The 27,920-nt window shown below is 39.4% G+C and overlaps 1 protein-coding gene across 1 annotated transcript in view; it reads right to left on the bottom strand.

Annotated features, from left to right (window-relative positions):
- suclg2 (succinate-CoA ligase GDP-forming subunit beta) overlaps positions 1–27,920 on the bottom strand; it is a 312,117-nt gene that overhangs the window by 17,523 nt on the left and 266,674 nt on the right. The window contains exon 10 of the mRNA XM_072582505.1: positions 14,754–14,874. Within this exon, the coding sequence (XP_072438606.1) occupies positions 14,754–14,874 (121 nt within the window). The remainder of the gene's footprint in view (positions 1–14,753; positions 14,875–27,920) is intronic.

Consider the following 27,920-nt stretch of genomic DNA (forward strand, 5'->3'; position numbering starts at 1 on the left):
ATCACTCAGACGTGACATGGGGGCATGGTCCAGCACTGGCAGGCTTGTAGTACTCACAGGTGCATCTGCTGTTCGGTAAGATTTTTGAAATTTCATCGTTAAAATGTCATTTATTCTGAAATCCGAAAAATTCCGAATTCCAAAAACCAGCTGGTCCCGAGGATTTCGGATAAAGGATTGTGTACCTGTAGTTAGCTATATCTCTATGCATGCTAATATACTATCTCCAGCACCATGCATTATTTGGGAAATAATGGACCTATTAAGGATAGTCGGCATGGCTTTATGTAGGGGAGATCCTTTGTGGAAGTGATAAAGATTATTCAGGAGGGTTGAGCAGCTCATGTTTACATTGAATTTACTAAAATAGTTGACAGGTTCCCTTATGGTAGGCTAGTGCAGAAGATTCAGTTACATGAGATCCATGGTGGGTTGGTAAGTTGGATACAAAACTTGGCTTGATCCTGGAATCCAGAGGGTAATTGTGGATGGATATTTTTTTAACTGAAGGTCTGTAACCAGTAGTGTTCCACAACGATCATCACTGGGACCCTTGTGTTTGTAATACATATAAATGGTTTAGGTGGTCTAATGAGTATGTTTGCAGTTTACACTAAATTAGAGTCATAGAGATGTACAGCACAGAAACAGTCCAACTCGTCCATGCCGACCAGATATCCCAACCTAACCTGCCAGCACATGGCCCATATCCCTTCAAACCCTTCCCATTCATTTAGCCATTCAGATCCCTTTTAAATGTTGCAATTGTACCAGCCTCCACCACTTCCTCTGGCAGCTCATTCCATACACGTACCACCCTCTGCATGAAAAAGTTGCCCCTTAGGTCTCTTTTATATCTTTCCCCTCTCACCCTAAACCTATGCCCTCTAGTTCTGGACTCCCCAACCCTGGGAAAAGACTTTCCTATCCATGCCCCCTATAATTTTATAAACCTTTATAAGGTCACCACTCAGTCTCTGATGCTCCAGGAAAAACAGCCCTAGCCTGTTCAACCCTCTCCCTAAAGCTCAAACTCAAATCCTACAACCTTGGTAACATCCTTGTAAATCTTTTCAGAACGCTTTCAAGTTTCACAACATCTCTCTGATAGGAAGTTGACCAGAATTGCACGCAATATCCCAATAGTGGCCTAACCAATGTCCTGTACAGTCATAATATGACCTCCCAACTCTTGTACTCAATACTGTGACCAATAAAGGACAGCATACCAAACAGCTTCTTTACTATCCTATCTACGTGTGACTCAATTTTCAAAGAGCTATGAACCTGCACTCCAAGGTCTCTTTGTTCAGCAACACTCCCTAGGACCTTACCATTAAGTGTATAAATCCTGCTAAGATTTGCTTTCCCAAAATGCAGCACCTCACATTTATCTGAATTGAACATCATCTGCCACTTCTCAGCCCATTTGCCCATCTGATCAAGATCCTGTTGTAATCTGAGGTGAACTTCTTCGCTGTCCACTTCTCCTCCAATTTTGGGGTCATCTGCAAACTTACTAACTATAACTCTTATGCTCACACCCAAATCATTTACATAAATGACAAAAAATAGTGGGCCCAGCACCAATCCTTGTGGCACTCCACTGGTCGGACAGCGTTGGAGGCTGAGAGATGACCTGATTCAAATATATAAAATTATGAGAAAGATGGATAGGGTGGACAGTCTGAGTCTCTTTTCCAAGATAGAAATGTCAAAAACTAGGGCACATAGGTTTAAGTGAGGTGGAAAGTTTAAAAGAGATGTGCAAGCTAAGTTTTTTTTTTACACAGAGTGTTTAGATACTTGGAACATGTTGCCAAGAAAGGAAGTAGAAGCAGATACGATAACAACATTCAAGAAGCATTTAGATTAAGCATGAACAGGCAGAGAATGCAGGGATATGCACCATGCGCAGGCAGGTGGGACTAGTTTAAAATTGCATCATGGTTGGTGCAGACATGGTGGAGATGTTTCTTTGCTGTATTGCCATATGTTCAGACTTTTGGTAATAAATACAAAACTGAATGAATGTGAATGAACTGAAGGTTACCAGGTGCAAAGGAGAAAATGGAAATTGAAAAAGACATGATAAAGCAAGTGAAACAGTCTGTGCACTTAGCTGTTCTTTGCTGACAAAGGTGGGAGTGAGGTTGACATGCACGCAGGACTGGCAGTAGCCAGGATTTCCTTTAATCAATCACACTGACAGTTGTGGCTTCATGACTTTCTAATCTATTAGAACACAACACAATTGAACATGGTTAAAAATTGGCTTTTCAATCTTGTGTAGAAAATTGGGATGTTTGATATGAAACAGTACTGTTTGTTTCATTTGCAGCTATGCACAAAACGCTCGATCCCATTGCAATCCTATTTCTTCTCCGTGTATATGACAAAGAGTAAAGTAAATCGATTTACCAAAACTTTAATTTAGCCATTTGTATCCTTTCCTAATTGGATCGTACTAATTAGCCCTTGATAGCTGGAATGTCAATTTACACTTTTGTTAATAACAATCTAGATGAATATGCGTGGTAACTTTAGCTTCTGAAATATTTAGCTTTAGAAAGAGGAGTCTTCATTCTGAGGCAAGTTATGATTTTGTTGAGTTACCATTTTGTGACCAGGCTGAGAATGGGCCAGCAGAAATTCAATATCTGACAAGTGATTTAAAAAGTCAGTTGCCTTGAGGTTTTCACCAGATCGGTCCTTAACCTCCATACAGCCAAGTTGTTGAAATCTGAAATTTTCATAAAAGAGATAAGTAGGATTTGTATTTGATATTTCTTCTTGAAGGAAAAAATTGTTACAAGGGTTTTCAGATTTACAAAGCAAATCTTGAATACTATACGAGTTTGATCTCCTTATTTATGGAAGATTGTAAATACATTTGAGGCAGTTTAGAGGAGATTTAAAAGATTGATACCTGGATTGTCTTATAAGGAAAGGTTGGACAGATTGGGCTTATTTTCACAGGAGTTTAGAAAAGTGAGGGATGGATTTAATGGAAGTGTATAAGATCCTGAATAGTCTTGACAAGGTGGACATGGAAATGAATTTTCCTCTAGTGGGTAAGTCCTGAACTAGGTACACTTTTAAAATGGAGGGGGTTACCCTTTAGGACAGAGATGAGGAGAAACTTCATTCTATCAGAGAGTTGTGAGACTGTGAAATGGAAAGCCTGAGAAGACAGAGGAGGTGGAGTTGTCGAATGTTTTAAGACAGAGGTAGATCTACATTTGTTAGGCAGAGAATCAAAGGTTATGAGAGGTAAATACAAATGTGGAACTTGAATCACAGCCATGACCTTAGCGAACAGTAGACAGGCTGAATGACTCATTTCTCCTCGTTCAATTGTTTGCATTTATGTTATAAAAAGAAAGACCTGGATACAACATATTTGGATTTTCAGAAGACATTTGATAAGGTACCACATAATAGACTACGTCATAAGATTACACCACACAATATTGTCTAAACACAAATAGAGAATTGGCTAAAAGATAGAGGACAGAGTATTGGGATAAGGTGGGCATTTTCAGGAAGCCAATCTGAAAATAAGGGGAGACAGAGATATGGAGAAAATTCTTCTCTAAAGGTAATGAATCTATGGAATTCTGTACCATAGAGGGCTGTTGAGGCTGGGTCATTAAGCGTATTCTAGCCTGAGGTAGATAGACTTTAATCAGTGGAAATCAAGGGTTATGGGGAAAAGGACTCAATGATTAGCAGACCAGCCATGATCTCATTAAGTGGTGGAGAAGGTTCGATGGGATGAATGGCCTACTTCTGCTCCTAAGTCTTATGGTCATTTATATTTCAGTTTGAGATCATCCCAAAGCAAATGTTGTCATAGAGATGAGCTGTGAGAGCAGGAGGTCATTTTGATTAAGTTACAGAGTCATGCAGCATGGAAACAGAACTTTCAGTGCAACTCGTCTGTGCTGACCAGATATCCAGAACTGATCTAGTGGCATTTGCCAGAATTTGACCCATATCCTTTTAAAGTCTTTTTATTCATATATCCATCCAGACGCCTTTGAAATGTTGTCATTGGATCCACCTCCACCACCTCCTCTGGCAGCTCATTCCATATCTGGTTGTGTGCTCATAGAAGCACTTAACTCGGTTTGGGAATAGACAACGACAGTTGCACACTTGGTCTTGAGAGGGGAGAGCCAAAGGAAATTAATATTAATCAGGCCTGCATTTAAACAAATAAAATAATAACTTATTTTTCACTGCATGAAATGCAGAAGGGGCTCAAGTTGAGTTTGGAATTAGTGAGGGGAGAAAAGACGGAATATTTGAGGAAAACCAGGAGAAGAAATCTATAGTAGTCCACACAGCATTTTGGCAGAAGCGGTGAACAGTTAGCTTGGAAGTTGTGAGAAGGCAGTTGGTTTCTGTCAGCAACTTGCACAGGGAACTGAAGCTCCCACACTTTTATCAAATGAAAACTTGGAGGGTTGCTTTATAAAAGAGATAATGGAAGGAAACCCATAAAACATTTCCTCAGAGAACACCTGAAACTGTGAGAAGAGCTGAATTGGCTATTGGATGGTTGTGTCATATCCTTTGGCGTGGTTCTTAAAGCAGTGAATGAACCGTCAACAATATAGTAATAAAATTCTTGGGTGGCGAAGGGTGGAGGAGTAGTGGAAGAGAGAGTAGGGGAGGGATTATACAGCACAACTTTGGCAAATTAGAGCATAAATTAATGCACCTTGTGCTCTTTGGTTGAATGTATTGAAATTAGTAACTGGTAACTGTAATGGTTCCAATGTGTCCCACTAGTGCATACATAGTATTTCAGTGATCAATTGGCTTTCTAGGGGTCATTTAAACTATCTTGCAGGAAAATGACAGGATCAGATCCACTCTGCATAACTGTCCATTGACTCTGTGCTAGATGGGATGGGATTTGTGAGGTGCACAAGGACTTGGAATCAGAAGACTGAAAGATGTAGGCTAGGATGCAAGTCAATGAGGCTGTGGGAGTAGGGTATGAAGAGATCAATTGTTAATGAGAATACGATTTTGTAATCAAGGGAGAAGAACTTGAAGTTGAATTATAGGGACCTCTGGAGGCTGGCAAGAACAGACATGGTAGGTAGGAGTACATGTAGACCATAAAGTCATAGAGATGTACAGCATGGAAACAGACCCTTCGGTCCAGCCCTTCCATGCCGACCAGATATCCCAACCCAACCTAGTCCCACCTGCCAGCACCCGGCCCATATCCCTCCAAACCCTTCCTATTCATATACCCATCCAAATGCCTCTTAAGTGTTGCAATTGTACCAGCCTCCACCACATCATCTAGCAGCTCATTCCATACATGTACCACCCTCTGCATGAAAATGTTGCCCCTTAGGTCCCTTTTATATCTTTCCCATCTCACCCTAAACCTATGCCCTCTGTTTCTGGACTACCCGATCCCAGGGAAAAGATTTTGTCTATTTACCCTAACCATGCCCCTCATAATTTTGTAAACCTCTGTAAGGTCACCCCTCAGCCTCCGACGCTCCAGGGAAAACAGCCCCAGCCTGTTTAGCCTCTACCTGTAGCTCAGATCCTCCAACCCTGGCAACATCCTTGTAAATCTTTTCTGAAACCTTTCAAGTTTCACAACATCTTTCCGATAGGAAGGTGACCAGAATTGCACGCAATATTCCAACAGTGGCCGAACCAATGTCCTGTATAGCCGCAACGTGACCTCCCAACTCCAGTACTCGATACTCTGACCAATAAAGGAAAGCATACCAAACACCTTCTTCACTGTCCTATCTACCTGCGGCTCCACTTTCAAGGAGCTATGAACCTGCACTCCAAGGTCTATTTGTTCAGCAACACTCCCTAGGACCTTACCATTAAGTGTATAAGTTCTGCTAAGATTTGCTTTCCCAAAATGCAGCACCTCGGATTTATCTGAATTAAGCGTCATCTGCCACTTCTCAGCCCATTGGCCTATCTGGTCCAGATCCTGTTGTAATCTGAGGTAACCCTCTTCGCTGTCCACTATACCTCCAATTTTGGTGTCATCTGCAAACTTACTAAGTGTACCTCTTATGCTCGCATCCAAATCATTTATGTAAATGACAAAAAGTAGAGGCGCCAGCACCGATCCTTGTGGCACTCCACTGGTCACAGGCCTCCAGTCTGAAAAACAACCCTCCACCACCACCCTCTGTCTTCTACCTTTGAGCCAGTTCTGTATCCAAATGGCTAGTTCTCCCTGTATTCCATGAGATCTAACCTTGCTAATCAGTCTCCCATGGGGAACCTTGTCGAACGCCTCACTGAAGTCCATATAGATCACATCTACTGCTCTGCCCTCATCAATCTTCTTTGTTACTTCTTCAAAAAACTCTATCAAGTTTGTGAGACATGATTTCCCACACACAAAGCAATGTTGACTATCCTGAATCAGTCCTTGCCTTTCCAAATACATGTACATAAGGAAGGGAAATTTTAGGCAAGCTGGAATTCAGTTGATGCAGTTATGGAATCATGAGACAAATTAAGGCTGGAAGCAAAAGAAGCAACATGGAAAAAAAACATTTTTAGTAGCAGCCTTGATGACTGGAGGGATATGTGATTTGAAGCTTAACTCAGCATCAAACAGCATATTCCATTTTTCCGAACACCAGGTTCAAGATCAGTCAACAGCCAGGGAACAGTATATGATCGAGGGCACAACTATAACAACTCAATAGGAGCTAAGCTGGGTTTCATTTTGGTACAGAGTAGCTTTGGATTTATCATGTTCACTTGGACACGCTCTTGTTGTATAAAGGTCAAGCACTGGTGGTGAATATTAAGAGTCAAGCAAACCAAAACTAATTGATAAGAGACATGAAACAAAAATCAAACTCCAAACTCAATTTATACTATTCTGTTTAGAAGTATAAAACATGTATGGTATGAGATTTGACTTAGGCATTCTGTACATGGAAACTTGATGAAACATTTAACATACTTTCTTCCACCAATTCAATGGAATAACCTGAAATTGGAATGAAACTGATTTTGAAACTGCTATGGTGGTTAAAAAGTCATTGGGCAATATTTGAGAGGTCAGATAACATCAAAATAGTTAAAATGTATTTTTTTTGCCCCAAAACAGAATTTAAACCACTATATCACACTGAACATCAGACTTGCAAAATCAATCTAAGTCCTCACATCCATTGAACCAGCTGCACTGCATCCAATACGTACCAATTCCTTCGAAGAAACAATAGACATAGGTAAAACAATCTTTATGTTACAATATCCCAGTGCCTAACCTCAGTTAACATATCAGACTCCTCAGACATTAAGAGGATCTGTCCATCTTGATGAAATATCCAATTCTTTAAAGCTGCAACTTTGTACAGGGGTTCATGTACTAATCAATGGCTGGTAAAGGCATTATACAATGCATAATCTGATAGTCAATACTATTGTTCTGTTCAGTAACATGTAGAAAGAGTTTCATTGATTTGGCTTACACTTTTATAAAAGGAACTCAAGTGAATTTCTAGTCTTTCTGAATTTCTAGAATTTTTTTTACGTCTTCTGAACTTTTATCTGATTTTTACACAAATGAGAAGCTGGTTAATTATGCTATTTACACATGTTATGCAATGACATTGTTGTCAAGGGAATTAAGAACAAATATCACTTTATAGTTACAATTCAAAGGATCTTGCTAAAAACTGATGTGCTGTCTCAGTTATGTAACCGGCCTGATTAATATCAATTTTGATAGTCCGAGAAAGCCACATTTTACTAGCCTTGGGAACATTACATAAACATGCATTTGTATCTAAAATCTTTAAAGACACTTAATACTTTGCAAACCATGCAGTTAGCCTTTTTACTTAAAACAAACAGAAAGTACTTAAAAATTCCTAGGGATCTATAACATATGGACATATTCATGCCATTAAAAGGTTATAGATTTAAAAATATGCACAATCGTGAATAAGGTTGGGGAGATACTGTGTGAATGGTGAACTGTGGTACGTTGTAAATGTTGCAGCTGATTAGTGAGTCGAATTAGCAAGTCTTCAGACAAAAAGCTCTTCAGTTTGTCTTTAGGTTTCTAGTTCTTTTCCCCTTTTTCTTAAAAATACCTTGTCAAGTATAAGGTTGATACTGGTATAGAAAATTAATTACAGTAAAGTGTAAGGACTGTGTAAAGAGCAGGTAATTAGTTAATGAATTAAACAAAATATAAAAGTGAGGGTGCAAGGTGATATGCTGCTGTTGTAGCATGTCAGAGCTGCTGGACATGAAGAATATCTAAAGGCAACACATCCGTGATGAGTGTTCATGACTTGGGGAACACTTTGTCTGAGCTGAGGAGCTGGAATCTGAGTTGTAGACATTGCATTACATCAGGGATGCAGGCAAAAGTTCTTGGGACATTTTGTTTTAAAAGGTGGTTCCACTTTCAGATTAATTCAAACGTGGTCTGTGACCAGGACAGGAGGGTGTGACTGCAGGTGAGGCAGGTATGGGGACTCAGAAATAGCACTCAAGGAGCCAATTTACTCTTGTGCCACTTTTTCGGAAAAAGATAAGTCAAAAGCACCTCAAGTCCAACTTGATGAGTGGCCTTTTAATTAGCTGTAACTCTACCCATTTTGTGACTAACACTTGTTTTTCAGGAGTCAATCAGGATAACATGCCTTGCCCATTTGTTGGGCAAATTAAGTATTCAGGCATTACATTGGCAATTGATTTACATGAATGCATGATCTTACTCTTTCAAGCTTTGTGTACATGTGGGGATTGCACTAGCATGTCTATCCCAGATGCTTGACAGTGTGTGGCCAAAGACACCTGCAACACGACTATGGATGAGGTATGTTTGCTCAGAACTACTAGAAGTGATGTCAAATGAGACATCTGGTGATTAGTTGTGCCATAATGTGTCAACAGTTTGACTCTTTATCTGCTAGCATGGTAGATATATCTGGTTGAACTTATTGTTAGCCAAAACCTGAATTCAGATTGTTATAGAAACTTGTGCAACGTTATTAGCTATGTAAAATGTAAGGTCCTTCCCCTTAGGAGTTTTCAATCTAGCAAAACTATCTCAGGATGTTATAGCACAAACAACTTGTTTAAGTTAACTAATATCTGTACATTGAATTTTAACTTCAGAATTTTAGGATATTGTTATTTGTGGATTCTTGAGTAATTATGAGACTACAAGCTTCTAATACTTGCGTGTGAATATTTATTCTATGAACCAATTCTGTATTACATTATAATAATGACTCCCTTGTCATGGAATTCAAAGTCAATCAAAAATTATTATAAAATGATCATTCTACATGAAACGTACACAGTCTTCAAATCCACCTGAAGAAACAATTAACTCAAGCAAATTTATCAAGATTATATTTACAATCCAGTGTAATTTCATAATAGATTGATGTATCTTTGTCTCAACTTTTATTAAAGATAGAGGAAATCTTTTATTTTCAGATTTCTACTCTGTGGGGTCAAAACATAGTCGGTCTCCTACTGGCTCACAAACTTTATGTTCTAAAGTAATTTCTTACCATTGTCTGTAGTTCTAAAAAAAAACCTGCTATTGTTCATTGTTAGGTTATGAAAGGAAGAATTTTGCATAGCTCATAATAATCTTTTTAATGAGTCCAGTTTGCAGTAAACAACCTAACAGGTGTAAAGCTATTTGCACCTCCTTCTATCTGCAATGCTATCTGAGAGCCTGTTCCTGGGAAAATTTCATATTGTCACACTACCTTGTTTTGCATTAAATTTAACACCTAAATTGCTGGATTAGTTTAGTGCTTTTCCTTACAACATTTTCATTTCAACCTTCTACTAAGTTAACTGACTACTAACTGGACAACGTAGGAGGAAGACATTGCATCGCTTTCATGTTAGAGAGGGGATTATCATAGAGTGGTTACACTACAGTTAGGTGTCAATTTCAGTGGTATCACTCTCACTTCTGAGGCAGTAAGTTGCAGGTTCCAATCCAAATATAAGGCCTTGAGTATATAATCTGAGCTAACATTTTACTACAGGACTGAGGATGAGACTTTAATCTGAGGTCCCTTCCGCCTCTAAAGTTGATATAATAGATCTCTTGCTAATATTTTGAACAAGAAGGAATTCCTTTGGTGTCTTGGCTAATCCATTATAACCAAGAAATAACATTGCTTATTATTCCATTGTTATTTGTTAATGCATAAGTCTGCATCTCCTAAATTACAAGAACAATGACTTGTATTTGCATAGTCTCTTAATATAAGAAGCAGGATCTGCAAATCTTGACACTAAGCCCCAAAGAGACTTTTAAAAAAGTCGAGGTAGCTTTTAAGGATCCACATTAAAAGAAGGAAAGAGAAATGGGGAGGAAATTGCAGCCTTTAGGGCTCAGGCAATTGAAGGAATGTCCATGAATGGGAGAGTGATTGAAAACAGAATGTTGAAGAAGTTAGTATTAGAGAAGAGCAGATATCTCAAAGTGTTGTGGGCTGAAGATTTTAGAGATAGTGAGAGGTGAGACCATGGAGAGATTTAAGAGTTGAGCAGTTGCTTGTATGGGAGTCAATGTAGGTCAGTGAGCCCAGGGGAGATATGCGAGCAGAAATTGGTACGATTACGGTAAAACAAAAATACAGTTGCGTTTTGGATCACATCAAATTTTTGGTATGCAGAATGAGACAGATTGGCTGAGAGTGCAGTGGAATATTAAACTAAAATGAAGGTGTTGATGAGTGTTTCAACAATAGATCAGCTATGGTGTACAGAGCAGTTATTGAGAAAGAAATTGGGCCTTGTTGATGACTTGAAGACATGACTGAAAGTTCAGCTTGAGACTAAATATGGCAGCAATGTTGTAAAAAATCTATTTGCATTTCAGCTCTTAGGGAGAGAGGTGATGTCCATTGCTTGGAATTGGCATGCATGGTGAAGGTCACAGATATGTGAAAACTCAGGTAATGGTTCAAAAACTGACACTGAGAAATTCCATATGAATGAGCAAGAGAAGCAGGTCAACTTTAAATTCTTGGATGACGTAAGTGTCGATAGTAAACACATAGACAATACCAATTCTAAATCGACCATTTTTAAACATAGGCATAAAAGCTAAGAAGGTCATTGATAGGATATACTGTGACTTTGGCAATATCAGCTTTAGACAGACCTGAAACTCAAGCAAATGCCAGACTAAAATATGGACAATCACAGCTACACATTAAGGATGAACAGTCAACCAGCCAGTTCTTCTTTCACATTGGACAATAGAGATATCAAAACTCATTGGGTGTTGGCCGAATACGAAACAGATCTTATCAACCTTTTGTTCTAGTGTGATGGCACCACCTCACAAAGATTTTGGCTATATCAAACTCTCAAAATATGAACAATCACAACATTGATGTACTGAATCTAACTCATTTGCAACAGGAGTTTGGACATGTAACAGATCACATAGAGTCATAGAGATGTACAGCATGGAAGCAGACCCTTTGGTCCAAGCCATCCATGCCGACCAGATATCCCAACCCGATCTAGTCCCACCTGCCAGCACCCGGCCCATATCCCTCCAAACCCTTCCTATTCATATACCCATCCAAATGCATTTTAAATGTTGTAATTGTACCAGCCTCCACCACTTCCTCTGGCAGCTCATTCCATACCCTCTGTGTGAAAACGTTGCCCCTTATGTCTCTTTTATATCTTTGCCCTCTCACCCTAAACCTATGCCTTCTTGTTCTGGACTCCCCGATTCTAGGGAAAAGATCTTGTCTATTTATCCTATCCATGCCCCTCATGATTTTGTAAAACTCTATAAGGTAACTGCTCAAACTCTGACGCTCCAGGGAAAACAGCCTGAGCCTGTTCAGCCTCTCCCTGTAGCTCAAATCCTCCAACCCTAGCAACATCCTTGTAAATCTTTTCTGAACCCTTTTATAGTTTCACAACATCTTTCCGATAGGAAGGAGACCAGAACTGCATGCAATATTCCAATAATGGCCTAACCAATGTCCTGTACAGCCATAACATGACCTCCCAACTCCTGTACTCAATACTCGGACCAATAAAAGAAAGCATACCAAATACCTTTTTCACTGTCCTATCTACCTGAGACTCCACTTTCAAGGAGCTATGAACCTGCACTCCAAGGTCTCTTTGTTCAGCAACACTGCCTAGGACCTTACAATTAAGTGTATAAATCCTGCTAAGATTTGCTTTCCCAAAATGCAGCACCTCGTATTAATCTGAATTAAACTCCATCTGCTACTTCTTGGTCCATTGGCCCATCTTGTCAAGATCCTGTTGTAATCAGAGGTAAACTTCTTCGCTGTTCACTACACCTTCAATTTTGGTGTCACCTGCAAACTTACTAACTGTACCTCTTATGCTCACATCCAAATCATTTATGTAAATGACAAAAAGTAGCGAACCCAGCACTGATCCTTGTGGCATTCTACTGGTCACAGGCCTCCAGTCTGAAAAACAACCCTCCAACACCACCCTCTGTCTTCTATCTTTGAGCCAGGTCTGTATCCAAATGGCTAGTTCTCCCTGTATTCCATGAGATCTAACCTTGCTAATCAGTCTCCCATGGGGAACCTTGACAATGCCTTACTGAAGTCCATATGCATCACATCTACCGCTCTGCCCTCATCAATCCTCTTTGTTACTTCTTCAAAAAACTCAATCAAGTTTGTGAGACATGATTTCCCATGTACAAAGCCATGCTGACTATACCTAATCAGTCTCTGCCTTTTCAAATACATGTACACCCTGTCCCTCAGGATTCCCTCCAACAACTTGCCCACTACCGATGTCAGGCTCACTGGTCTTTAGTTCCCTGGCTTGTCTTTACCGCGCTTCTTAAACAGTGGCACCATGTTAGCCAACCCCCAGTCTTCTCGCACCTCACCTTTGACTATCGATGATACAAATATCTCAGCAAGAGGCTCAGCAATCACTTCTCTAGCTTCCCACAGAGTTATAGGGTACACCTGATCAGGTCCTGGGGATTTATCCACCTTTATGCATTTCAAGATATGCAGCACTTCCTCCTCTGTAATCTGGACATTTTGCAAGATGTCACCATTTATTTCCCTACATTCTATATCTTCCATATCCTTTTCCACAGTGAATACTGATGCAAAATACTCATTTAGTATCACCCCTATATTCTGTGGCTCCACACAAAGGCCGCCTTTCTGATCTTTGAGGGGCCCTATTCTCTCCCTAGTTACAGTTTTGTCCTTAACATATTTGTAAAATAGTCCCATTTGTTTCCTTGTTTTATAAATAACAACGGAATCTGTTCTGAGACAGGCCCATCATGACAACTACCATCTGAAGCTCTGAACGAGCTTCAAGGCACTGTTTTTCCCTCGACAAATGCTTTGAGGCCTAAGTTTCTCTAGCAATTTATAATTTCATTTCAGACCTCCAACATTCAGAGTGTCTTTCTCAAAACAGCATGTCATGAAAGTGACAGAAAGACTTTCCCTCAGTGTGTTCCAAATTGAAGTTTACTAGACCCAACCTCCTGGTTATTCAACTCCCAGAGGCCTCACAGGTTACTGAGATCTTCAGCTTGTACAAGAACTCCTCTACAGCATCAATTCATTTAACAAACGATGGGCCTGTTAGAATGACACTGAATCAATCTCACATTGTAAGCATACTGTTACTTTATCACACATTTAAAGATTAAATAAAGACAATGTGCAAAAGATATTATATTTTTAAACCTCCCAGGCAAACGTATGATAAATGTATGATATGTATTCACACAAGCTTTCTGCTGGAACCATGTAAATTGGGACAAACTACATATAGGATAAGAAACACAGACATTCCACATAAAGAAACTGTTGTCATGGAGAAGAATAAAACACCATACCAGAGATAGTCACATTGGAGCAGAAAGGGAAGCCATTGCATGTGATACTCTGGCTATGATGAGTAAGATAAGAATGAAACCAGATGAGTGAAATTTTACCGATCAGGATTACAGTGGAGAGGACCTTGAGGAGGATGCTATAACACAAGCAGATGAAGGACAAAGAGGAATGATTTACCTTTGTCAAAGTCACATAAAATAGAATTTGTAACTTTGGTAGCAGCTGATCTGATACTGTTGAAAAGTGAAAATCTAATTTGGAGGATTCAATCATGGAATTCTGTGAAAAATAGGCACAGATTTGGGAAGCAACAACATGCTCAAATCCCTTGAAGAGAACATCGAGATGAGGAGGGAGAATTCACAGGAGCAGTGGGGTTAAGGGATGAGAGGATTGTTTAAAGATGAGTGGTATAGTAACCAGAGAGAGAGAGAGAGGAGGAGAGAGAGAGGCAGCCATTGGCAATATCAACTAAAATGGGAGGAAAGCAGAGTAGTCAGGAATGAAAACTGAAAGAACTGCAGATTCTGTAAATCAGAAACAAAAACAGCAGTAGCTGCAAAATCTCAGCAGGTGTGGGAGCATCTGTAAAAAGAAATCAAAGTTAACATTCTGGGTCCATTGACCCAGTTCTAAGGAAGGGTCACTGGACCCGAATCATTAACTGATTACTCTTAATTGATGCTCCCAGATCAGCTGAGCTTTTACAACAACTTCTGTTTTTTCAGTCAGGTATGTCTAGTCTTCACCAGTATTTCACTCAATATAAAGGGATTTGGGATGTCCAGTACTCATAAAAGGCATCATAAAATTGCAAGTCTTTCTTTTCGCATTTCTTACCTTCAAGTCTCACAACCAATGGCACTTTCAGTTTAAGTTCACGGCATGCCTTGGTTATGCCCTGTGCTATTATTGCACAGTTGACTATTCCACCAAAAATGTTGACAAGAATTGCTTTAACCTGGGAAAAGAACAAAGAATTTTTAAGAAAACAAGTGCATATTTTTAGGAATAGCATAACAAATTTAAATGACCTCGAATTAATAGGATGACAATCATATTCTTCAAAATATTAATATCAAAATCAATAGAAACAAGAAAATGGTAAGCTACCATAAACTAGTGGAGGTATTCAGAAACCTCGAGTACCCACTTCAGTATTGTGGCAAGGTGAGCAGATGGCAAGGTGTGAATGAATGCACAGCTAAACAGACTTAACAAAGGTTTTTCTACAATTCCTTCAGAACTGAGTGAAACTGTTCTCAAGCATTACAAGATTTTACAGAACAGAATGAAGGCTTGGAATGAGGTGGCCATCTCTGTCCCAATTTGGAAAGTGTCTGGTACTTCGCACAACTGAGGAAAAGTTTGTTGAAAGTAGAAGCAGAGATGGTAGAGCTTATGATTAGATGGAAGTTGATATGCCATGATATAGTGGAAAGGCTGGGCTATTGTCATGACCAGGTCAAGAGGAGTGAATTGCTCCTCTCTTTCCAACCTCGGAACTTAAAATTTGTTTTTTTTTATTTTGTTTTTAGCAGAAGGGTATACCTCCCTCCAATTAAATTTGGCTCACTAACGTTTACAGGAGCAGTAAGGATCTAATTGCAAGGTTTTCTTTAATTAACAAACACCAGGTTTACTGTCCGAAGTGGAAGATACATTTCTGATTGGTCTGAGACATTCTAGCTGGGCAGTGAATGAAGGACCGCCTGAGTCACTTTTAAATTTGGCACCTGGACCTTAAACCCTGGAAGGCCCTACTGGGGGTGAAAACTTGTCTGTTCACCCCTCTCCGGGCATCCAATCTCTTTGCATAAACGAATTGAAAACAATGTGATTATGCAAGAAAACATGTCCCAGCTTCCACTGTGGGTGTGCTGATGTCTAACACACTTGATACCCACTCTTAGACTGCATAATAGAAGATTCACTCAAAGGTCTGCATATTGATAGTTGGGTTATATAGTTCTTACAACTCTGTTGCTCTTTAAATTCTATTTTTACCAGAGGTGTGAGCTACACTTAATTATCAAGATGGATAGGAAAGCGAAAATGCAGAAGTGTAGATCTGTTAAAATGAATGCTTTCTGCATCAGAAATACAGCACCTACTTAACTTGTGCTTGTGAAGAGAACTTAATCACTTTGAATGTATAAAATGTAAAGGTGTGTTATTACAAATCTCTTCCTACCTTTCCCAACATTGTGCCTTAGTGAAGATAATGAATAAAATATTGCATTTTCCACTTTTAATACGAGCAAAGTATTTGAACTGCAAATTGGGTGGGGAGGAGAGGTGGTTTTGTGTATTGGCCCCTGTTGATCTTTGCAGATTTTATGTTGTTTGTAATTTTTAGAAGGCAAATGGCAGAAAGCAGAGTCTGCAAAACTAATTGAGAAAGACAGTGCAAAAACTGACATGAGCGAAAAATGACATGAGCATAAAATATTCCAACTCAAAAGGAGCAGGTTAATGTGGTAACAATCTATTTTAAATAATTCCTGCTGGTGGCCTTTTTAAACTAAAATCCAATCATAGAACATGCCAACAGCAGCTACTAGTGAATGAAATTGGTGGCAATGGAAGAGGGGTGAAACAGATGTTTGAATGCTAGATTATAATTATTAAATAAACGATAAAAACAACGTTTAGTTACACTGTGAAAGAACAAGTTTTAAACATAAAATATAAGTAGAGATCATAATTAGGCTCCAATCCAGTATTCCATATTTTTCACATTGCAAATAAATTACTTTATGAAGGCTATATAATATTGTCCAGAATTTGTGGTATTAATACAAATACTTCAAAACATTGGCTAAATTAGTTACATAACTTCATAGAGTATGCAGCCAAGATACTTTCACAAATAACTACACCTTTCACAGAAGTTCCAAGATATCCATAAAAATTTATTAAATTAGTCAAGGAGTTAATATAGCTGTGAAATTAATAATCAGTAGGTTTAACGGCAAAATTATTTTTCCTGGATTGTTAATCTAATCTGGAAAGGCAGGCTATGCTTAAAGTAAATCTCATCCCCCAGAAAAGTCCTGATGTGAAGTTAACCCGGCCTAATGGAACGTCAGCCTTCACTCTCTGATAGCTGTCAGTTTTGTCCACTCAACTAGTCTGAGACCATCCATCACAAAACTCTAGCTAAGTTACAATCAACTTCAAGTCATTAAATTGGGTTTTAGTGACAAAAAGAAACAAAATCACTGTTGTTAGCTTAATTATTGCATTGTGGAGCCATATTTCACACAATGACCAATAAGCACACAATCTGAGTCTTGAAAATATTGTAAACCATTATACCTCACAATACTGTATTCAAGTCACGGATTGTTCTTACCTTGGTTTTTCAAGGACAAGTAGAAACACTGAACCTCTATAAAACGGAAATATCTAGTGACGTAATTTTTGTGGACATTTTCCTTTTCCAAATTAACTCAAAGAAAGTTAATGGAAGCTAATAAATCCAGTTAGACAATTTGTTAAGGACAAGTAACAATCTTTTGTTGTTAATTATATCTTCAAAAGTGGAACACTGAAAATCAGACATTACAAAGTCATGTACGAACAGGAATAATTTGGATGCAGAGCACAACCATTTCAAAATCAAAATAGATGAGTTAAAAGCTCAATGAAGTATACAAAAATAAATCTGCAAGCGAAGAAGATTGTTAATTGTATTTAATGAGTATCATGTAGTTGAGGGATCTTGAAAGCTTGTCCTTTGTTATAAAATCTAGTATTGATGCTGGTCACAATAAGGTCTTCTAATAACTCCCAAATCTTACTTTAAGCAGCAAACGGTCAAAGGTGAGTAACAGATCATTACTATATCATGAGAAAGTTGATTGTGACAACAAGCTAATATAATTGCACATATCCCAAACGTTTCTTTCCAAGTTTATGCTCACTCATCTTTGTGGATCCACCAACTTCCCTTGAGTTAATTTGGAAGAGGAAAATATCTTTAAAAAATGATGCCATTAGGTATTTCTGTTGTTATTTTGAATCATTGGAGTTGAATATCAAGAAGCATTTGATATTCAGAATTCAGGGATAGGAACAAAAAGCAGTTGTTTAAAAGGAAATCAAGACTACTAACACCCCGCTCCCCCCCAAAAAAATTGTGATTTGAAATGACAGTTCCATTTGTTAATCAAACATACTGCTTCTTTCAAAATTCTTTTGAGTTACGAGAAAAACATGACTTCCGTGACAAATTATGTTATACCCTTTTATTAAAAACCATGTCCTTTTTGTAAATAAATGCACATCATTTGAGATAACGCATCAAGAAAAGAAACCAATCTTATTTTCTAAAGAAACCCAATTGTACCTAATTTTCATTGCTAGCTTTTAAGACTGGCACTGAATAAATCCAAGAAATCCAGTATATTATGACTATTGATCATAATTTCCATTAATTTTCCACAACTCTTATTAGAAGTAAAAACCAAAAGAACTGCAAATGCTGTAAATCAGAAACAAAGACAGAAATTGCTGGAAAAGTTCAGCAGGTCTGACAGCCAGATCTGCTAAGCTTTTCCAGCAATTTCTGTCTTTGTTTCTTACTAGAAGTAGTATATTTTGGAAGTATCCTTGCCCCACCCCAGTCTTCAACAAATTAACTGTCATCAAGTAAATTATTTGCACAGTTAAGTGATCTGCCACCAGAATATATTTGTTAATTTAAAGTATTTATCAAGCTGTGTGTGAAAGCTATTTTAGCAACCCAAGTTCCATTAACTAAAATCACTTCACAATCTAAACTGTTATATCAAACTATATAAGCACTAGTCAAAATTGTCATTAAATATATCAAAGAACCATCTAGCCTTATTTTTCAGTGAGTTTCATTTTATTGGTAGCAATGTTGAAAAGCACATCATAAATTTAATTGTTATAAGAAAGAATATGCTCTGCATTTGACAATCTCAATCAGATAATTTCAGTTCCAGTTGCATTCAATGTCTTCCCACTTTCCCATTGCTTCTTGTAAGCGGATTTTCAAAAGTGTCTTCAACATGAAGACATTACCATTTAATATTTTAACAATCAGAGAGAAAGCTCTGGCATTCCATTTTCAATAATAATAATCCCACGCACCAATATCTTTTGACTATGTGGTGTTATCCCAGTTTTCAGTGGTTTAGCTACTGAAGACTGTTCAGCAGATATCTCTAAATGCCATTGGAAGCAAGTTAAAAATTACACGAGCAAACAAGTATTCAGAGGCTTAGATGCTTGAAACCAAATGAATTTTCACCTTAAAAATCCTAGTTATTGGACACTGTCCAAATTCAGCTAGGTCTATGGATATTGTTTGCATTCTACTGTCCCTAATCAGATGTTGATAGATTGCAACATTAAAGTTATAGACAACCACTCACCAGTGCTAATAATGGAATTAGGAAAAGGGGATGCATGTTAGCTTGGAGGAAGAGCAAAGACACATCAACTAACTGCAACATTTCCAATTCAAGCTCAGCTTCCAGCGTGAACTGCGGGACTGCTGCGTACTCTGCTTCACAGAAACCTGACTCAACCCATCCATTCCCGACTGCGCACTTCAGGCTGATGGTTTTTCTATCCATCGTATGGACTGTACAGTGTCCTCAGTTAAGACAAAGGGTGGAGGGGTTTGCTTTTTAATCAACAACTTGTGGTGCACTGACATTGCAATCCTGGGCAGCCGTTGCTCTCCAAACCTTGAATTCCTCACCATCAAATGTCGCCCCTTCTATCTACCATGGGAATTTACCGCTGCTATACTAACTGCTATGTACATACCACCACAAACAAGGGTTGAGGAAGCTCTGGCTGTGCTGTACTTCACCACTAACACCCCGAGGCCCTGTTTTTTGTAACTGGTGACTTCAATCAAACCAATCTAAGGAAGGTGTTGTCCAAGTACCACCAGAGCATTACCAGCCCCAACAGGGCCTGAACATTTTAGAACACTGCTACAGCACTGTGAAGGATGCCTACCGCTCCATCACCTGCCCGCATTTGAGGAACTCCAGGCACAATGCCGTGTTTCTTCTGCCGGCTTACAGGCAAAAGCTCAAGCAGGAGACCCCTTCGTGGATACAGGTCCAGTGCTGGTCAATGGAGGCAGAGGATCAACTCCAGTGCTGTCTGGAATCGGTTGATTGGGCCATAGTCAAACAGTCCGCAGGTACCTTGGACAAGTTTGCCACCACTGTCACAGACTTTATCAACAAGTGTGTGGAGGACTGCATACTGAGGAAGTTAATCCAGGTGTTCCCACCAGGAAACCCTGGATGAACCAGGACATACAGAACCTGCTAAAAACCAGGCATTAGGCCTTCAGATCAGGAGACCCAATCAAATATAAGGTATCCAAGTATGACCTTTGCAGAGCCGTTAAGACAGCCAAGGATCAATATCGATCCAAACTAGAGACCCAGACAGACACCCAGCGACTATGGCAAGGACTGAAATGCATTATAGGTTCTAAATAAAGACAGTGCAAGATAGCAGATGGCGACATAGCCCTCCCACATCGTCTTAATGCCTTCTATGCTCGCTTTGATCAGAATTTCAGTGGAGAGTTAACACATGTACCAACAAATCCTGATGAACCTATCCCAACAGTCACTGCATCAGAGGTCAGATCAGTTTTCCTTCGTGTGAATCCAAGGAAAGCAATAGGACCAGATGGAGTACCAGGCCATGCACTCAGAGCATGTGCAAATCAACAGGCAGCGGTCTTCTCAGACATCTTCAGCTTCTCCCTGCAGCAGGCCACTTTCCCTGCCTGTTTCAAGAGGGCCAATATCATCACTATGCTAATGAAGGCTCATGCAGTATGTCTCAATGATTACAGACCAGTTGCCCTAACTTTGATGGTCATGAAGTGCTTTGAAAGGCTGTCATGGAAAAATGGTGCACTGAGGACAACCTAGCTGTCAGTGCCGGCAAAACCAAGGAACTCATTATTGACCTTTGGTGGGATGTTACTCATGTCCCCCTACACATTAACAGCACAGAGGTGGAACAAGTGGAAAGTGTCAAGCTGCTGGGAGTGGTCATCCACAATAAGCTTTCTTGGACTCTTCAAGTGGATGCACTGGTTACAAAGGCTCAACAATGTCTCTTCTTCCTCAGACAGCGGAGGAAATTTGGCATGATGGTGAATACCCTTGCCAACTTTTATAGGTGCGCCATCGAGAGCATTCTGTCTGGATGTATCACTACCTGGTATGGCAACTGTACCATTCGAGATTGGACATGGTTAGACAGAGTGGTGAAATCGGCCCAGACAATCACAAAGGCCAATCTCCCATCTACAGAATCCATCTGCTGTCAAGAAAAGGCTGTCAGCATTCTCAAAGATCCATCCCAACCTGGCAATGCTTTTCCACAATCTCTACCATTGGGGAGGAGGTACAGAAGCCTGAACACGCGCACCAGCCATTTAATAACAGTTTCTACGCTACGGTTGTTAGAATACTGAATGGACTTCCAAACTCTTAACATTTGCCTGTACCTGTGTATTTGTTTTTGCCACCGTTTATACCTCTTATTTACTTATCTTTGCTATTTAACTCTGTGATCTGCCTGTATTGCTCGCAAGACAAAGCTTTTCACTGTGCCTTGGTACAATGTGACAATAAATTCAATTCAATTCGATTCAATTCAAGCATAAAATTTGCTGGACAATACTGTACTATTACTGAAAAAACAAAGTATTTTGGAAAAGTATTTCTATTAATAAGCAAGAATTTTAATAGATGTCACCAGTACTTTGTTCTGTTCGTTTTATTTTACTGCTTTTTAATTAGAATTAATTTTTCAATCCAAATATTTATACAAGGTGGCCATGATAATTAGCCATCCAAGCAGAATCTTATACCTAAAATTATACATAACAGTGTATTAAAAGTGATGAATGTGCCTACAATACTATATTATAAAAATAGCTAACTGGGAGTAAAATACTTTGGAGGCTCCCTAAAGTTGTGATAGATACTGTATACCGTAAATGCAAATCACTGAGTACATAACCAACTTTACAATGATTAAGTTAAGGTTTTATTATTTTTGTGGCAAAAATAAATTCAAGAGTTGAAACAAATGCTTCATGAATTTCAGTACCTGTCAACTTTAATACTAAACGAGTGTATTTTGAAATTGATTTTAAAGAGCATAGAACTGCAAAAAAAAACTTATAACACTGAAGTGGTTTTGATTATCCACTAGAGGGCAGGGCTGTTCACAACTGTTCCACAGCGAAATTAGCTTGCTCCAGTCAAAATCATACATTTGCTACTTTAAACATGCAAAATACAACTAAATAAGTCTTGAGGGAACTTTTGAAAGCAACTTTTGAGTTAAATGACAAACACATAAGATTAAATAAGTAAATAATTAGCAGGATAGAAGTAGTCACCAATCATAAAACCAAAAATCATAATAGCTTTTCTCAGCAAGGCGAAGAGTGGTGAAGATCACTGGACAGCTAAAGAGTGATCAAGGGCAAAAAGGGAGGAAAAACACAAACCTCCTTTCCTAATGTCTAAAGGAGACATTAGTGGGAGGGGAGAGAGAGAGAGATTATGCAAAGAACAAATGATGATAGGGAAATAGATGAGAAAGAGAACACAGACCAGGAGAGGAAAGAGGAGGGGAAAGAGAGTGAATACCCATCCAGTTGCTTGACCTAAATAGTCAAAGTTTATATATGTACAGAGTTAGCACAAACTACAAGTGGAGTTTTGCGGTCCAGAGCTAACTTGCTGAACCAGAAGATCCCTTGTGCGCTGCAAGTTTAGATTTATTATTCGAATGATTTACAACAGAATAGGCCATTTATGTTGTTGTCAAAAAGGGTACAAAGTAACTTCCAAAATAAATAAGTTACCAGTAGTGCTGCTTGAAGTAATGTATGTTGTAAAAGATAGTAGATACTGATCTGTGCCTTTGACAGCAACCGATGTTTGTTATTAGATACCCAGGTGACTGGAAAGGGTGAAAGACTTTACAAAGCTTTACAACTGCTGTACTTTACAGACTTTCTCCAAGAAGTGTTTCCCTTTTGTGATATTTAACAAAAATATTAATAAAACTTACAGATGTGTAGCTGTCGAAACATGGACCAATTGAAGACCATCTCCAATAAGAGACAATCTAACCCTTGACAATCAATAGTATTATCTGGAAGTTACTATTGACCAGAAACTCAACTGGACTCACACCAAAAATATTGTGACTACAAGAGCAAGTCAAAGGCTAGGAATACCGCAGCGAATAAATCACCTCCTGATTCCTAAAATCTTGAACTCCAGCCACAAGGCACAAGTCAGGAAGATGGAATACTCCCCACTTGCCTGGACAGGTACACCTCCAACAACAGTTAAGAAGCTTGACACCATCCAGGATAAAAAAGCTTGCTTGATTCACACTACTTCCATAACCAGCCACTCCCTCCACGACTGACACTCAGTACATACTACTATCCACAACGTGCAATGACAAATTCACCAAAGATCCTTAGACAGTATTTTCCAAACCCATGACCACTTCCAACTCAAAGGACAAGGGTGCCAGATGCAAGCCACTCACCATTCCGACTTGGAAATATATTGTCATTCCTTCACTGTCACTGGGCCAAAATCCTACAATTCTCCCCGATAGCATTGTCTGTCTACCTACAGAAACATGGACTGCAGCAGCTGACAAAGCAGCTCATCACCACCTTTTTGCAAAAACAAAGAGGCTGCTTGTGTTCGACGAGTGTATAACAAAAACCTCATTAAACGTCACTGGGAAAGTCATTTCAACTTGACACGCTTAAAAAAAACACTCACAAAACACATTTAACATGAGCACCTGCCACAACAATGTTAGACCGATATAGCACATAACTTGTAAGAGTTTTTGCACTGATGGGATTTTTAAAAAATAGTATTAATTCATGATTTCAGAACACCCAAAAGTATTTTATAGCTAATGAAGTAACTTCTGTGGTGTAGTCACTGTTGTATTCTACAAAACGTGTAAGTCAGTTTGCACACAAATCGAAACACAAGGAGAACCTGATAGTGTTCTTTAGTGATGCTGATTGTGGGTTAAACATTGGCAAGACTACTTGCTTTAAGCACATATTGTTTCTAATTGCATCTTGGTCCAGAGTTAAAAGAAACATGAATAATGTGACTCGTATTGTAAAAAGGGAAAAACGCTGGATGCACAAGGAATTATTTTGGGGCCTTACTATAATTCCATATCTTAGCAAAAACTAGATTTAGAGAGATCCCATGAAAGTAATATCTACTTGAGCTTACAATGTTATTGAAATTGAAGTCAATAGCATGGGTTAGTAAGCTCATGAATTTGATGAATATAGATTCAGTCAATTCATGTTGTACTGAGCAGTCATACATGGAATAGTGCTTAAAAGGACATCGCTTCTTAATGCCCTGGGTATCTCATATGTCTGATCCTCCAGTGAGCCATGAGGACAAATACAGTCATATGTATGACCAGAAAGTTCCACTCTTTCACAAGTCCAATAATTGCCTCATCGATTTGTTCTCTAGTATGGTGGTGGTGCTGTGCAGTAACAGGTCCTTAGTAAACTTGGAAACATTATTAAGTGTGCGTTTTGTTGGCCGAGTCATGTTTGTTTAGTCTGACTATTCTAATCCTTTTGATGGATTTACATTTGTATAGATCAACGTTTGCCTTGGGTTTATGAAATGCTAACAGTCATTCATGTTGGAGGTTAAAAGTCGATCATAGAGTCATAGAGATGTACAGCATGGAAACAGACCCTTTGGTGCAACCTGTCCATGCCAACCGGATATGCCAACCCAATCTAGTCCCACCTGCCAGCACCCGGTCCATATCCCTCCAAACCCTTCCTATTCATTTACCCATTCAAATGCCTCTTAAATGTTGCAATTGTACCAGCCTCCACCACATCCTCTGGCAGCTCATTCCATACACATTCCACCCTCTGCGTGAAAAGGTTGCCCCTTAGGTCTCTTTTATATCTTTCCCCTCTTACCCTAAACCTATGCCCTCTATAGTTCTGGACTCCCCGACCCCAGGGAAAAGATTTTGTCTATTTACCCTAACCATGCCCCTCATAGTTTTGTAAACCTCTATAACGTCACCCCTCAGCCTCCGACGCTCCAGGGAAAACAGCCCCAGCTTGTTCAGCCGCTCCCTGCAGCTCAGATCCTCCAACTCTGGCAACATCTTTGTAAATCTTTTCTGAACCGTTTCAAGTTTCACAACATCTTTCCGATAGGAAGGAGACCAAAATTGCATGCAATATTCCAACAGTGGCCTAACCAATGTCCTGTCCAGCCACAACATGACCTCCCAATTCCTGTACTCAATACTCTGACCAATAAAGGAAAGCATACCAAACACCTTCTTCACTGTCCTATCTATCTGCGACTCCACTTTCAAGGAGCTATGAACCCGCACTCCAAAGTCTCTTTGTTCAGCAACACTCCCTAGGACATTCCCATTAAGTGTATAAGTCCTGCTAAGATTTGCTTTCCCAAAATGCAGCACCTCGCATTTATCTGAATTAAACTCCATTTGCCACTTCTCAGCCCATTGGCCCATCTGGTCCAGATCCTGTTGTAATCTGAGGTAACCCTCTTCGCTGTCCACTACACCTCCAATTTTGATGTCATCTGCAAGCTTACTAACTGTACCTCTTATGCTCGCATCCAAATCATTTATGTAAATGACAAAAGGTAGAAGGCCCAGTGCCAATCCTTATGGCACCGCATTGGTCACAGGCCTCCAGTCTGAAAAACAACCCTCCATCACCACCCTCTTTCTTTTACCTTTAAGTCAGTTCTGTATCCAAATGGCTAGTTCTCCCTGTATTCCATGAGATCTAACCTTGCTAATCAGTCTCCCATGGGGAACCTTGTCGAATGCCTTACTGAAGTCCATATAGATCACATCTACCAATCTGCCCTCATCAATCTTCTTTGTTACTTCTTCAAAAAACTCGATCAAGTTTGTGAGACATGATTTTCCATGCACAAAGCCATGTTGACTATCCCGAATCAGTCCTTGCCTTTCCAAATACATGTACAACCTGTCCCTCAGGATTCCCTCCAACAACTTGCCCACCACCGAGGTCAGGCTCACTGGTCTATAGTTCCCTGGCTTGTCTTTACCGCCCTTCTTAAACAGTGGCACCACATTTGCCAACCTCCAGTCTTCCGCCACCTCACCTATGACTATTGATGATACAAATATCTCAGCAAGAGGCCCAGCAATCACTTCTCTAGCTTCCCACAGAGTTCTTGGGTACACCTGATCAGGTCCTAGGGATTTATCCACCTATAATCGTTTCAAGACATCCAGCACTTCCTCCTCTATAATCTGGACATTTTGCAAGATGTCACCATCTATTTCCATACAGTCTATATCTTTCATATCCTTTTCCACAGTAAATACTGATGCAAAATATTAATTTAGTATCTCCCCCATTTTCTGTGGCTCCACACAAAGGCCGCCTTGCTGATCTTTGAGGGGCCCTATTCTCTCCCTAGTTACCCTTTTGTCCTTAATATATTTGTAAGAACCCTTTGGATTCTCCTTAATTCTATTTGCCAAAGCTTTCTCTGTCAAGTCATTAGATGTTCCACAATATTCACGTTCTAGATCTGTTAAGTGTGCTTTCAGGGCCTCAGCATTCTTGTTGGATGCTGTGAGGCGAGATAACTGGCATGTGAATGTGTTTCAGCTCAGTGAATACTTCTTCCCATTTATTGTGTGATAAGGGCACACGCAATTAATACTATGAACACAGACAATCTTCTTGTTTTTGGAGAGATTTATTACATGTTTAGCAACATCCTTAATTGTGCTACCAAACCACCACTGTTTAAGTGGGTTTATAGTGCGGGTATATTTCAAGTGGATATTTTTTATGAGTGCAGTTATCTATTGAGGAAATATAGCAGCACCAAAGGATTAAACACAGAATGAAAACAAAATTGCACATTCAGACCAAACCATCATCATCGGCAGTCGCTCACAGATGAGGGTGACTCTCTTCCACTCTCAGGGTTTGCCCATAGGTGTCTGTACGGACTGACGCGGCTCCTGCAGGATCTGTTACACTTGGGGCAAGTGGTGGTCATGGAAATGGGTGGTTGGTGTGTTCGTGTGGCACCATCCTCCTTTCACTGTTTACCCTTGGCTTCCGCTTTTTCCAAACGACAAGTCTCGAGGTGCTCAAAGCCTTCCTGGATGCTCCTCCCCCACTTCGGACGGTCTTGTATCAGTGATTCACAGGGGTCTGTGGGAATGCCACACTTTGCCCGTGAGGCCTTGAGGGTATCAATCAAGAAATTTCTGATGCATGTAAGAATGGAATGGCAGTAGTCATGGGGGACGTTAACATGCAATTTGATTGGCTGAATCAAGTCGGTAGAGGTAGTCTTGAAGAGAGGTTCATAAAACTCATTTGTGATAACTTTCTTGAATAGCATGCTACTGAACCTACAAGGGAGCGTGTAATCTTAAATCTGGTCCTGTGTAATGAGGCAGGTAAAATTAATGATCTCATAGTTAAGGATCCTCTTGGAAAGAGTGTTCACATTATGATTGAATTCCGATACAAATGAAGGGTGAAACAGTATCATCTAAAACCAGGGTGTTACGCTTAAATAAGGGAGACTATAATAGGATGCTGAAGGTGTTGGCTAAATTAGACTGGGAACTCAAGTTAAATGGTGGAATAGTTGAGGACTTTTGTTACGACACAAAGTAAACCCCGCTGCGAATTTAAACCCAATACACAGAAAAGATTCACCCCATGCTATAATCTGTGAAAACTCGAGAGGCCAAGAACTACTTAAAGTAAAAATTAACAACTTTATTTCTTAATGTGTAACAGAGAATAATTAACCGCCAACTAATTGCAACCTCTTTCTCTAACCTATCTTTTACCTTCCCTTCTATAATACTATGCAATAAAAC

Source organism: Chiloscyllium punctatum, chromosome 12 (genome assembly GCF_047496795.1).
Source record: "Chiloscyllium punctatum isolate Juve2018m chromosome 12, sChiPun1.3, whole genome shotgun sequence".
Classification (NCBI taxonomy): domain Eukaryota; kingdom Metazoa; phylum Chordata; class Chondrichthyes; order Orectolobiformes; family Hemiscylliidae; genus Chiloscyllium; species Chiloscyllium punctatum.